The sequence below is a fragment of the Ptychodera flava genome, chromosome 9, assembly GCF_041260155.1.
Source record: "Ptychodera flava strain L36383 chromosome 9, AS_Pfla_20210202, whole genome shotgun sequence".
NCBI lineage: Eukaryota > Metazoa > Hemichordata > Enteropneusta > Ptychoderidae > Ptychodera > Ptychodera flava.
In genome coordinates, this window is record NC_091936.1 from 4,083,347 (window position 1) to 4,098,627 (window position 15,281).

A 15,281-nucleotide genomic window follows, 5' to 3' on the forward strand; every position below is an offset into this window, starting at 1 on the left:
CAGGTTTGTCAGCATGACATAACTTTTTTGTACTCTGCCAAACAAGTTAAGTGTATAAACCATTCATATACCATTTTCAGAGTTATTATAAGTAGATCCTCAGTCCCTTTTCATTGTAAGCAGTAAAGTCTACATTTTCTCATGGATGGTTTCATCAATGTGGTTTTTGTTTCAGAATCATGTCATTTGGTGCTCCTCTTGCTAATGAATACAAGATAGTTGTAGAAGGACACAAGACACCATTTATATTTGAGACAAGTCAGGTCAGTATCTTTCATTGTTTGTCAACTTCTCACACACAAACACTGAAACCTTGTTCTGGTTTTTTAAGTACTCAATATGCTCTCAGAACACTTTTCATAGAATGAAATTTGTAGTAAATTGTTCAAGCTACTGAAGTGTTATGGGAAGAGACAATGATGTCAAACAATAATTTATATAGCTTTATTTCTGTATTCATTCGTATCTTACCGATATCAGGTTATGATATATTTGTGTTTCATATCGGTCAGAAATATGATTGCAGAATAATTATACCTGACATTGACATTGCATTTTTATGAAATGCAGATAAGAATGGACAGTGAAATTGATCTAGATGTTATCACACTTTCGTAATTGGTTTGTAAAGTTATTTCAAAATTTACTACAGGATCGGTAATATTAAGTTGCAGTAAACACCAGGGGGATGATAGTGTTGTTTCACAGTAGGCTTCCACTGTAATTGTTGATAAAGCAACAAAGCCTGTCTGCTGGTAGGAACTGATTAGTGTCTGTGTGTGTAGGGTAAAGATTTCCTGACTTTCCATCCCCGTACATTTCAACAACTCATGTACACCTCTTTTCCCGCGTATCGTGATTATTAGTCCCCGCGGACGAAGTCCGGCGGGGACTTATAGATTGGGTCCCGTCTGTGCGTCCGTCCGTCCGTCATCAACAGTTTCTCAGACACTGCTGAACCAATTTCGTTCAAACTTGGCACAAAGGCATAGCACTATGACCTACAGATGCACGTCGATTTATTTTGTGATACGATCGAATTTGGCCGCGAGGCGGCCATTTTGTTGCGATTTTTCATGTCTTTGGACCACAACTCAGACATCCTTGAGCAGATTATGTTCAAACTTGGCACAAAGGCATAACACTATGGATGTCAAATAATTTTGCGATATAATCCAATATGGGCGCGAGGCGGCCATTTTGTTGCGATTTTTCGTGTCTTTGGACCATAACTCAGACATCCTTGAACAGATTCTGTTCAAACTTGGCACAAAGGCATAACACTATGGCCTACATGTGCATGTCAAATAAGTTTGCGATACGATCCAATATGGCCGCGAGGCGGCCATTTTGTTTGCGATTTTTCGTGTCTTTGAACCATAACTCAAACATCCTCAAACTGATTCTGTTCAAACTTGGCACAAAGGCATAACACTATGGCCTACACATGCATGTCAAATTATATTGCGATACGATCCAATATGGGCGTGAGGCGGCCATTTTGTTGCAATTTTTCATGTCTATGGACCATAACTCAGACATTCTTGAACCAATTCTGTTCAAATTTGGCACAAAAGCAAAATAGTATGCCCTTCATATGAACACCAATTTATTTTGTGAAATGATCCAATATGGCTGACAGGTGGCCATTTTGTTCGCGATTTTTTCATGTCTTTGAACCGTAACTCAAACAACCTTGAACCGATTTGTTCAAACTTGGCACAAAGGCAAAGCACGTACTATGGCATGCATATGCATGTATCAATTAACCTTGCGATAGGATCCAATATGGCTGCAGAACTGCCATTTTGTTGGAATTTTGCATGTCTTTGAAGCATAATTCAAAGGTCATTACACCCATTTTGTCCAAACTTGGCACAAAGATCAAGCATCTATGGCATACATGTCAATTTACTTCGTGACATGTTCCAATATGGCTGCCAGATTGTAAATTTTTTCCAATATCTCTGCCCGATGGTCATTTTTGGATTTTTTCATGTCTTTGAGGCTTAATCATATGCAAATATTCCTTAACCAATGTTGTTGAGACTTGGTACAAAGATAAAGTACCATGGCATACATATGCATGTCTACTAATTTGTGCTATGATCCATATGGTCAAGAGACAGCCATTTGATTTCAATTTTGGTGTGATTTTTTTATGTCTTTGAAACATAAACATAGGTCACTGTCCCTCGATGGACTGATTTTGTTCAAACGTGATACGAAGATAAAATACTATGGCTGCATTCTTGTGCACATTAAATTGTTTCATTATATGATCCGAAATGGCAGATGGCTGATTACAACAACATACCCAATCCCATAGCATTTCGAAAATTCCACCAAACCATGTGTATAGTATGTGCCGTCATGACACTAGAGGCAGTGAGGGCATCGTTATGTGTGATGTAATCAAAAGTTCCTTCAGTGGTCATTACCGGCAGAGATGAGTCATTTATTGAACGTTCCTCAGATTACTTCATTATGCAAGTCACAGGCCTGATGCACCCGTTGCATCATGTCATTCCACAGCGACCTAGACCACAGCTTCCTAGACACCAAAGATTATAACAAAATGGACAAGCGGGGACTGTGTCATCAACGATGACTTGTTTTTGTCAAAGAACTTCACACAATGCAAAGACAACACATGTTTAATGGCAACTAGACTCTGATTCTGCTATGATACAATGTAACTCAGGGCAGCGGTAAGGAATGTAATATGAGTCTGTGTATGTGAAGTGCACTGCAAAGTGTGCTCCCTGGTGTGTGTTTATTATGGGTTCATGAAAGCTCTTTGGTTTTCACCAAAGTTGCAACAAGTCTGTGCAACTTTTGAGACAAGTTTTGGAACAACTCTACAAACCAATTACACAAGTGTGACAACATTTAGATCAATTTCACTGTCCATTCTTATCTGGATTTTACCCTAATAATTATACCTGACATTGACATGTATTACCGGTAACAATTATTCCTGACATTGACGTGGTACACAGTATTGTCTATGAATAAATACTTCATGAGTTCGATACTTAATCAATACACAGATACTGATTTAACAATCTTTTCTCCATTGTTTGCACTTTCAGGTCTTTGAAATTGCAAAACTGATGAAAGCCTACATCAACGAGATTGTCCGGAAGAGGCACAGTGTAGCAATGGATGAGTTTGCTATGAGTCGGTCACCCATTGCTCTCAGTGACAATGATCTCATCTGAAACATAATCCCAATCACATAGTACTTTTAGTGTCAATGATCTCATCTGAAACACAATCTCAATCTCATAATGCTGTCATCTTCACAGTCTTCACTGATGAGAATCACAGAGATAGAATTAAGTATCTGTAGCAGGTCTACTAACACACTACTTCTTTTACTTTTAGAAAGCACTGTGCAACTGTATAATGAATTCTGACATTTATAGTTGTATAATTTGTAAAGTTATACATATTCAGCTGTTATATAAATAATCATTTTGTTTCATTTTCTGTCATGCATTGTTCAGATAGCTTTTGAAGAAAAATGTTTTAAAGTTTTTAGTAAAAAGTGACGTTGCTTGAGAATGTATTAACTACAGTCAGGAAGACTGCATATAAATAAGGGAAAATTATTGCATTTTCATTCCAAGTTGATCATTTTTTCTCACAATTTTTTGATATTTAGTCACGTGGATTTTTTTAATGTAGTCAATGTAATGTCGCAGTTATAATATGTCGATTGAGGCTGCTGGAGTGAATACCAAATGTTGCACACATAATTGTATTTCTCATATATTTCACTGGTATATGCAGAACTTCAAGTTAACCCATAGCTAATCAGTATTAAAAAGCAAAATTAAGAATCATTTAGGTCAGACAGTTAAAATGTCAGTACCTTTGACCCTTTTGCCCCATTTCTATGTACTCATGTCCAATTTCACAGTTGAAAACAATAGTGTTGGACCAAACCATTGACGGTGAAAGGGTAAAACTTGAAAATCATGTGTCAGAGTTGAACAAGTATACTTTGAGTGTTACGACACATGCAGTAGGTGTTTGTAAATAGAGATGTGGATTAATGTAATGATTGTATAGGTTTTAAAAGTGATAGAAAGTGTCTATGGCGAGAGTGTTTCCACATCAAGAATTCAAAAATTGCTGAATGGTATTAGGAAATATTATCCAGTATCATACACCTTGGCCATTGTATCGACTAAACTAACAAAATTGACAGATTTCATGGTTAAATTGTCTTTGTCTTCTTCTCCTGTCTAAATGCATCTATACTGTATTGGAAGGTGACTATTTGAAGTCTGGTTTGATTTTAATAAGAGAATAATATTTACATCACCACTTAGCATGGCTATTCAAGATTTCTAAATATGATGACAACAAAATGAATAGGTCACCAAATACATGACAGAGTTCAAGTTTCTGAAATTCTCTGAAATTCAAATATTGTGTCATCTCCCAGGAGTCCATGTGACAGATGAACCAATAGAAAAAAGTGTTAATAAAAGAATTTGTAACCACCACTACATTTTACATTTACAAGCAAAATATGAATTTTCATGGTAAATGAAATTTTCACAGAGAAAAAAAATCATGTGAGCTACAATATTTTGCACAAGCACATTGTAAATTTTATATGTTCTATTCAGCGTCCTTGTGAAAGAAACCAAAATGAGCATCATATTGCAACCTGAGAATCGAGTTTTATGAAAGTGTCATGGTGTAGAAATAGGTACAAAACTAAAGTGTAATTAATATTCAAGTGCCTACCACAACAACAAAGTGAGAAGAATGGATGCACTTTCACAGCAGTAAAATATTTGTAATTCCTACATCAGCCGACTTCAGTTTTCAATCACAGCAATCATCATCATCTTCTATTTTTGTACAAAAGTTTGATACATTTTGTAAGCAAGTGTTTGACAGCACAGGATCACCTGGCTGTGGTCAACTTTTTGAAATCTTTTCTAAACTACATCAAATAAGCAGATAGCTTTTTATGGTGCTGTCCAGTCATTCATCATACTGTATTTCCCATTTTGTAAACTTGCCACAAACGCAGTTAATGTATTACTAATATAAACATGTGTGATGTTGTCAAATAATGTGAACAAATGGAAACTACAGTTGACAAATTTCAGAGAAAATCGATGTTCTATAAAAGCAGCCATTCTTATGATACTCAAGGAAGTGTCTTGATATATCAAAACCAAAGAAAACTCTGGTATCATATCTGTTCGATCAACATCTTTCCCAGTGTTAGCATGAAGAAATGCAACCAGCTGTGAATGTCAAATATTTGTAAATTCAGGCAATATTGCCTCAAACCCAAAGATGTTGTCAGGGACACCTATTTTCCCTTTATTATTTGAAAATACTCCTTATGTTTGAAGTCTAAAGAGTGATGAAATATTTCAGTAACTATGTTGTCAGTAGCATTTGAGACTTTGACAACAAATCTTGATTTGATATTTATTTCCTGAATGGATGTTCACACATGACAGATATTGTAGAGTTTCAAACAAGTCCACTGTCAACAGTCCATAGTCTGGAATCTTATAAACAGCAGTGTGAATTTGACGTTACTTTTTTTAATAAATAAATAAAGAAGATAAAAATAAAAGGCTGGTTTGAGTTGTTACAACACGTGATATCTCCTCTCTCTCTCATGTTAGCCCTCCAAATGAAAAAGTGTGTTTGTGAAATACTAAAACAAGTTGTCCACTCCTTGTGCATAGATTGACTCATCATTATCGCTCAACACAATTGTTGAACTGAATTTAGTAAAATGAAACAGTATTTTCTCTGAATCATATGCAAGAAGAAGTCATCGAGTTCTGTCTAGCCTGGCAATTGTACCTCTGAAGTTCTCTCTCCCCACAGGAGCAACTCTCATGACCCTTTCAACCTTTACCCTCTGGTAACATGAACATCATACAGAAATTCCATTGGAGCAGAGTGCAAAGCCTCTAGCATATTTTAGCCAATGTTTCACTCGTTTTTTGTCGTGTTTCAACTACGAATCTGCAGATTCATAATTGAAATAGGTTCATTTGGTTCTTTCAGCAACCTACACACATCCATACCTTATTCTGTATCATTGACTGGAGTTATCCAGTAAATATCCGATGTATATCAACCATCTACGGTTTTCCTGAAACAAGTACACAAAAACAATCAAAGCACTGTTCGGATATCGACACTTCCAATCACAATGACAAACATAGGCTCCCCTATGTATTGCACCCTGCCTATTCATTCTCAAGGCCAGTCCCCAGCTCCAAGCATGCCCTTAATACTACAAATTATTCCACAATATTTTCGAAAGATATCACCTAATTCCACGAACATTTAGATTAGCATTTGCCGTTATATTTGAATTATAAACTATCAGCTATATTTGCCGATGATACAACTATTTAATTTATACCTTTGGTAAAATATTCTCGAAATAATCTTGGGAGTATTGGTCAGCGGTCCTTCATAGGCAGGCTGTGTTGATGCAAACAAAAACACAATGCTAATTACATCTACACACGTGCGATTGCACTTGCATACGCAGTTGTCTTGCTGCTTCTACAAATAAACTTAGATTGTGTCACATGTGAAAATAAATACTTGGTATCATGCTCCATCATATCTCTAGATTTGTCTGATTATATACGGTACAATAAATCCCAGGTCCAGCCGTAATTGTGCGTTATAGAGAGTGACACGTTACCTTACGGTGCGTTCTAGAAAGATATTTTATTGTATCTTTATTTTACCTTATCTGTGTTGTTGTTCTGTTTGGGGCACCACATCGGTTGCAAATATTCAAGTTCTAGAGCTTATACAAAGACGTTCAATTCGATTAATTCAAGACGCAGACTCTACAGTACTATTCAAGGATCTTTACTCAAAATTACATTTGTTAGGCTGCATTCACAAACACCTCTGGAAGGGGGAATTGAGGATGAATGTGGAAATATCAAGGATATGATGGGGGGGGGGGGGGCATTTGAAAAGATTTGGGGACTTAACGGGGGGTCCGAAACTGTCTTTGATCAGTATGAAGTGTTGGATTGTCCATTTATAGCTGCAACTTTTGACAGATTCTTTGGTGGTTTTGTGTACTTACTATGGTTTTTTGTATTACTCATAAGCGTAATGAAAAGTCCAGTTTTTAAACTTCTCAACACAGCCATATGAGTACTGTATTGTTATTCTTTAAAATGGAATTCAATTCCGGGACTAGATTTCATTTGTCGTCAATAAAAATGATTGCAATCTTTACACGTATACAGCGTATTTGACCAAACAGAATGTTTATTCTCATATAAGCTAGGAGAAGAACAATAAACTGAAGTTGTTACCCAGAGCAAACCGTACTGAGAAATTGGCCAAAAGGTACAGCTAATGTCCCTTTTATACAATTATGTTAATTATGTTTAGTTTTCCTGAAAGATTAGGCAAGTCCCCTATTTCCAAATCTTTGTGATCGCTGTTTTTCTGTTTTACAAGATTAAATTTTCCTGAAAGAGAAAATATGTAAAAACAGCGCCTTCCTTCTCTGGAAGACCCATAGGAGATTAGCATTTTGACAGTTTACCTTTGCATTTTATAAAAAAAGTGTTGATAGAGGAATCTCCTTAATGTCATTTGTTATTTTATTTCCCTTTGGCGTGTTTTTAGTCTTTCTTGTATACTGAGTTTTGTAACGTACAGCATGTATTGTCCTTGTCTTGTGACCTTCATGAAAAGGTTTTCGAAACCTATATGAAGCTATCGATTAAGAAATAAAGATTAAAAATAATATTCATGATAATATATACTTTTCAGTTTTTGCGCTGTTTCATTGAAGAGGAAAGCATAGGGAGCTTGTTAAGAAATTGAGGATCATTGGAGCGCTTTCTTGACTAATACTTTGGTAGAGGGGAGGGAAAATACACAAGGACTACTTTTTCACGTTTACCTTTCAAATTTTCAAGTTGTTCAAAATGCTGTAGAATGATATATGAACATTTAAAACTTTTAATAGCAACTTCTGTCAATCGAAGTATTTGCGGTATCTAAGACGTACTGACCCTTCTGACATTTTCAAACCACCCCCCCCCCCAAAAAAAAAAAACTGCGTGTAATTTTCTCAATGCTGTTTAATAATCCACATAAGGATGCTATGCAAAGATGAACAATGTCACACTTGAAAATGACAAGCATTGACTTTAGACATTTATTAATGAATTTATTTCATTCGTGCTAGTAGCTATGCGGAGAAAATATGTACTTACACAAGATGGCGACTTTGTTCTGACAAATGCGATACAGAGAAATAGAAAAAAAAAACCAGTCAGAATACACACTCCTTTTATCTGTCAATCACCTGTACTTTAAATCGGCTTTGATGCCTTTGGTAAGTGGATGAAACGAGAAGGGAAGTATTTTTTGAATAAATGCACTAGTTGAAAGTATCAGACTTGTGTGTGATCTTTGTCGAAACTACCTATAGTATAGCAAAAATATACATAACTGTAATTCAATCATTATTTTACGTAAAAATAAAGAACAGGTAAGCTTTATAGATATGAAATAATCTGAAATGAAATGACTTCAACTGTGTTATATCTGATAATATTGGTTACATTCGGTATGTTCTACATCTCAAATTAACGCCAGGGAAGGGACATTTTAAAAATTTACCCTAAATTGAAATTTGAAATGGTATTCCGTTCGCATGAAATATCGGATATATCCAATAAATTAACGGCACACGATTTTCTTTAAAACGGAACTTTCTAAACTTTGGCTAATTTCGAAATTTTGATATAAGAAGATAATCTCCGTGAAAGATAACGTGTATCCAAGTATTCTGTTGCATCAACCAAACTAAATATGCAGAGCAACTACCACATTGTCATTTATTTACACTTTCGTAAAGCGGCCGAATTACTGATAAAAGTCATTTTCATCAAGGATAATAAAACATCAAGATAAAAACTAGATAACCCACCAAAAATAAAGTAAATCACAAAGGTATATTGCTTTTGATATATTATTTCAATTGACATTTGAATATACTCAGGCTGAATAATTATTTGACTTCAGTATGTAATGAATTCCAAACTGGTGGCACGGAATTGAAAACTACGTCGTTGTCCAATATTTAAAACACACAGGTAAATAGGTAAATAGCAATTCTGAATAGAGGTAGAGCGTGTAAACGGGCTATTTCTAATTGTTAACCTTTTTACAGTCGACAACAGTACTGTAATTGTCTTTGAAAGTGGACGTGCTGAAGATGTAAACAGATTAAGGCAAGCTGTGGCTAAAATTGCTCAAGTCGTCGTCTACAGGATGTATGAAAAGCATGCAGGTTCAAATTCGTTCAACACTGAAATTATCACCAAAGTAACATGAACAGTATAAATGTACAGCGAGTCTCAGGCATTTGGCGTATAATAGAGAAGGACGAAGAGCACAGCGATATTTTCTTTCAGACAAATATCTGTTGAAAAAAAACATGGGGACAGAAAAATATACATGTTGGCTCCATGCACCGCAAGTCGAGTCTCCTTTAATAATGCATTGGCACAGATGCGGTAATTTGTTGTTAATGGTCCCTCAAAGTCTCCGCCAAATCAGTGCGTCCACTTTTCTTCAGAGCACTGGCAAGCCTGTCAACTTTATCCTCCGAACTTGGACATGTATTTCTCCATTTTATAAGCATGTTGTAAATTTGATTCTCAGTGTTATATGGGTTGTCGCCTTTTATTTTCTGGATATTGACGTGTGAAATACCGAGGTACGTCCCCAGTGTTTCGAACTCGCTTCCAATGCCTTGAGCTAGATCTCGCAGAGATGAGTCGCATAGAGGGTCTGGGAGAGAGAGAGAGAGAGAGAGAGAGAGAGAGAGAGAGAGAGAGAGAGAGAGAGAGAGAGAGAGAGAGAGAGAGAGAGAGAGAGAGAATACATACTGGTTCATAGATATTTTATATTCGGTGGTTATCGTTTTGATGAAGGGAAGTCAAAGACGTAATGACAACACTATGTAACACTATGATAGACATTTTCGTGAATACGAAGGCATACCGGAATCGTTGATCTCTAAACGTTGCAGTCCACCGTCGACGACATCATCGAGAGCTGTAAAACAGACGAACAAAGAATTTAAGACATGTTAAAAACAGGAGCGGATGAAAAGTCGTATCTCTCTTCACATTGTTCGCGCACTTTCCAATAAAGGAATTCATAGCAACACGAAAAGTGGACAAATTTAAATAAAAATCGCCCATTTGACAAGTTGCAAACTGATAAAACTAATGAATTATATGCAGCACGGTAATACTAAGGAATTGAAAGTGATCTAGGAATTGTCCTCTTGAAACACAACCTTATCATCGAGAACGTTGTGTTCTGTTACAGGCATTAGGCTGCGTTCACAAATAATGGTGGGGTAGGGGGCTGGAGGAATCGCGATTTGACTTAATCCAACTCTGGCCAGGCCAATAGCACATGCTAAAGAGCACACAAGATGACGATCATGAGTATGTAAATTGTGTATTCCTGGCTACATTTTGCCACATTGTGAAAAACTGAGCACAGTGACCTACCAAATTTCTTTTTGCAAAAATGTGAGACATATATGACATAGAGTCTACTCAAAATTGACAATACTCGAAGATTAAATATTCTACAAAATGAACGTTTTAGTCTCTAACATTTTTGGTGTAATAATGGCAAATTTGGTAGGAAACAATTCCATTGAGTCACATTTTTTTCATTAAAATTACTGGTACTACTCTAAACAAAGTTTTACCTTTGCGTTATTTTATGATGAGGTGAAAATTTATAAAATCAAGCATGGTGACCCCATCTTTTTCCTTTAATATTGATGATTTAACATATGCCAGAATTCAAAAATCCCCGATAACTTTCAAGTTTCCTAGTCTTCCATATCAAATGTTGCTCTCTGGTATGATCTTATGTACAAGTATATTTCACTGTCATGAGCGCCATTTGACCAAAAATCTTCTTCAACTACATCAGAGTCAGGGCTTTCTCTGTAACTGCCCATATGCAGTGACAGTGAAACTGCAGTGGCAAGGCAGAAGCTGTATTAGCTTTGTTTACTTTGACAATATTTTTGTTTAGTTTATACAACTGTGTTCTTGTTCTACTCCCTACAACATGTTGAACTGTCCAGTATTCACCTTACCAACACAGCCTGTTAATATGTACCACGCATTTGTATCACTGACAAAGAATGACTTTCAGTCTAGACTCTAATTCAATTGTCATAAAATATATACAGGGTTTGTCGACTATCTTAATATTGTGGTTTCAGCATACTGTAGGGAGACAGCAAGAAACTGTATTTGATATGCTGCATAGAAATATTGAAAAAAATTATCAACAGTTGCAGCTTCTGCCCCGTTATTAGGCCTACTTGTTTGTTTTTATGCGAAAAATCATACTGTTTAGTTTTTTTCGAGATAAAAGTCATGAAATGTGACAAAATGGTTCTAGATTTTGTCTAATTATTACTAACATCAGAACAGTTGAACGACATTAAAATGTTATTCATTTCTCATTGACAAAACTTTGAATTGGAAAAAGTAAAGGTAAAAGGGAACAAAAAACTTTTCAGGTCCCCCTTACAGGCAGTGAAAAACTTTCAAATCCCCCTCCACTACCCCTAAAACTTTCGAATCTTCTCGGAATTCCTGCAGCCCCCCCCCCCTCATTGTTTTTTATGAACACGGCCTTAACATTTGATTTTGTTTGGTAAGATAATGCAATCTTGTTTATTAGTATTTAGTCAAAATGAAATAGTAGATTTAAGGGTTGCAGGTAATTTTTAAGACTTTTGCTCTTATTCGCCCTGAAAAGAAGTGCTGTGTGCGATGAATTATCAGGTTTCGCAAACTTGAAATCTACCACCGCCCAAACCCGCTCATTTTTAGGTTCCGATCTCTTAGTTTTTGCAAGTCATCACAGAAAACATTTGGATACCATGAAAACAAAATTCAATAATGATCTACGGGTACACATACTTTTAATTTAGTGTATAGCCTACACTTCAACTTTCAAAACATTATTTTAGATGATTTTATGGCTGCTTAGCAAAAATTAAATGTGCAGGATCTAAATTGATTGAACAGACGTCTTCAAATTTGAAAGCCCCCCCAATATCAACTTACTGCTCTCCTCGATAATCTTCTTTGCAATATGCGGATGAATTTTCTCACAAACTTTTACAAACTGTTGAAAAGCTGTCGGGCCTTTACGAAGAAGAGTGTCCATGAATCTATTTGCCTTTTCAGGAAATGTTAGCGATTGATGAGTGATCCATTGTTCATCCTCTTCGCTGAATAGCTGTCGTTATCACCGTGAATATCACCATTGACGTCATCATTTTCCACACCGGAGGAAGAAACGAATAATTAAAATCACCATGTGAAATGCAAGTAATCAAGTATCGTTCAATGTAATTTTAAAGGCCCTGTAAAAATTATTTAGATCAGCATTACATTTAGTAACATACTGTTAAGACGAAGATACTGAATATCACCATCGACGTCATAATTTTGCACACCTATTAGAGCTTAGATAATTGAAATCGTTGACAATAGTCATAAGATGACGTCTTATGATACCTCAAGTGATCATTATGGCAGCTGCTGGCCTGTAAGATATTTCAGAAATCACCAATTGAGATTTTGACGAATTAGTCTACTCAAATTTTGTGAATTTCTGAGGAAATGTATAGTTAAGTCCACGGTACAAGTCCTTTGTCGATTCAACGCCCCATACATGGTAGTGTTGGCATAGGCCGTAGACATTGACTAATTGGATGGTACACTCTCAATGTGATCTTCAAAGTTTTGTGACATCTGACATTGATGAAATAATGTAGTGATATTCGAAAGCGATACATAATACAATTCTACAAATAGGTTTTAAAGTCGTTGCTTTTAACAAAGCGTTGTATTCAACCAAATGACAACGCTTCTGTAAAATGGTCAACGTTTTAAACATTTTCTTTGTAAACAATGGATGTAATGACCGTCTTGTTGTAAGCAAGAGCGACAAAGTTCCGTTACAGAAACTTGTATGTAAACAAATGTACACGATTTTAATCGTAGACCACAACTGTCTTTCAAAATGGTTTAACAGAATACAGGTTTAACAGAATACAGGTTTAACAGAATACAGGTTTCATCCGAGGATTTCAACCATATGCATGTTGGAGTCTAACGAAATCACTGGCAAAAGAGTTGAAATTAATATAATTTAGTCGGAAATTTTTGTCACGGATGATTCTGTGTAATAAGTTTCTCTACTTTTGGAACAAGAGAACGTCCATGGATTGTAAAGTTTGTAATAAGATAGATACCCTCGAACACAGATTTTTACGATGTCAAAGTTGTCAGGAATAATATAGAATGTATCCTTAGTAAACTGTTGAAAACGCCAATGTATATAAAAGAAAAACACGTTGTACTTGATTTTTTTCGGAACAATTTTTTCTCAAGATGATGAAAATTTAGTTAATTTTCTTATACTGATCGGTAAATGGACATTTACAAATATTGGCAAACAGAGGAAAATATTTCAATCGGTGGTCTAGTAAAAAACGAGCTTACTTGCAGAATTAAATACAGGTTTTACTCTGAAATGTACAATTATCCGATGAAATTCATACAGTCATATTATAAATGTAATTAACTTGCTATTTGGAAACTTTACTTGTGCTTAATGCAAATGTTTGTTTTTTGGAGTCTGTTTTTTAATAAAAGATAAAAATAGACAATGAATAATTCATGCATTGATATGTAGCGATCAATCGATTAACTGTACGATGTCGTCCGTCTACAGCGGTAGTTGTTGTGGTTGCACTTTGACCTGCTGCTATAACAGTCGGCTCTGATTTGTCGAAGTGTCTTGTATTCTACCCTAGCTACCGGCGAATGACAATATGCAAGTGCCAGTCTTGCCACACATTTGTTCCCAGGAGCAGCGCACAAATTGCAGCGAATGAGGTGGTCAATGCGACATAGCGATGGTTTTAGGAGGACGAACGCTCTATCATGATGATGGTTTTGGATGCCTGGAGACACGGCATGGTGATAGTTTGAATGTGCAGACTCGTGGGAAAATACATTTTCAAGAAGTCAATTGAAAGGGCAATGTTTGGCGGTAGCAGTGGATAGTGTATTGCAATGATCGATGTGACTGACCATGAACATAAATGGGACAATCGTGAAACTGTAACTGCCAATAATTGGGCATAAAGTGGAGAACTGCGACTGACATGTAGGTCTACAGCAACATGTGCACGCAACTATAGGCGGAGAGTCAGTCTCACGACATAAAAGTTGCCTTTATTTTTTAGATAAATGAAAAGCTGAAAACCTTTTAAGTTAGTGTGTCTCGGGGCGTGTCTCTCACTATTATACTCTTCTAAGACAGTGTCTGGAGACAGCGCTTTCGAAAGTTATTCAGGCTATTCAATGGGTTACCCACCAATAAGGTTCCCACCAATCAAAGAAAAGCGACGTCATGTGATCTGTACTCGGTACACTTCGTGCATTTTAAGGGATTGTACAAACAGACATTAACGGGGATAAATTGTACAATGGGGAATTTGGAAGTACTACACTATAACAGCCGTTTATATTATGTGTTCTACGAGACGTGGTGCTATGACAGATCATTATTTTTGGTTTGTGTATAGTCAGTCGGTACATATAAACACTGTTGCAGTGTACGACTTACATGGGTCATCTCGGAAACGGCTTTCTTAGCATCTAAATCCTTACAAATCTGAGATTTCAAGCGTCTAAGAAGTTCTCTGTGTTCTGTCTTCATTCCAATATCTGGGGAATCCATATTTCGTCTTACGTGAATACAGACAGTTGTACAAATTTCAGGATATCCGAGGCGGAAGTTACGTACCGTAAATTTTATCCAGTCTTGTTTTACCTGCGGTGACCTTTCACCCTATTCTTTGTACCGATAAGGTCACCGTGTCGGTGTCTTTTCTCACTCTTTGACAATCAGCAAACGATCATCATAGTAATTCTTTAGAAGACAGCTATATTTAAGGATCTCCTATCTCATACTTGCTATTGGAAGGTGATTAAAGCAAGCAAAATTTTCATCTTTTCCCTAGACTTTAGACTTCGAACATCGATATCCGCGAGTCAGTTGATTGAGTAGAACAGTTTGCCGCTTGTGAGACACAAAAACTGTTCCAAATCTGGTTCATAGATCGTCAGATGATCGCACGTCGTCTCTTCAAG

At 36.3% G+C, this 15,281-nt stretch overlaps 2 protein-coding genes across 2 annotated transcripts in view; one reads left to right on the top strand and one right to left on the bottom strand.

Moving 5' to 3' along the window:
* LOC139139796 (unconventional myosin-X-like) overlaps positions 1–5,620 on the top strand; it is a 106,298-nt gene extending 100,678 nt beyond the window's left edge. Inside the window, exons 45-46 of the mRNA XM_070708716.1 lie at positions 176–263; positions 3,096–5,620. Of these exons, the coding sequence (XP_070564817.1) occupies positions 176–263; positions 3,096–3,224 (217 nt within the window). The 3' untranslated portion in view covers positions 3,225–5,620. The remainder of the gene's footprint in view (positions 1–175; positions 264–3,095) is intronic.
* Positions 5,621–8,200: 2,580 nt separating this feature from the next.
* On the bottom strand, positions 8,201–14,965 carry LOC139139795 (death domain-containing protein CRADD-like). The gene is made up of 4 exons (XM_070708714.1): positions 14,755–14,965; positions 12,177–12,351; positions 10,066–10,119; positions 8,201–9,852 (listed from the first exon to the last, which is right to left on the bottom strand). Exons 1-4 carry the CDS (start codon positions 14,866–14,868, stop codon positions 9,587–9,589), a joined length of 609 nt encoding a protein of 202 aa, XP_070564815.1. The 5' UTR covers positions 14,869–14,965; the 3' UTR covers positions 8,201–9,586.
* Between the last annotated feature and the right edge of the window lie 316 nt (positions 14,966–15,281).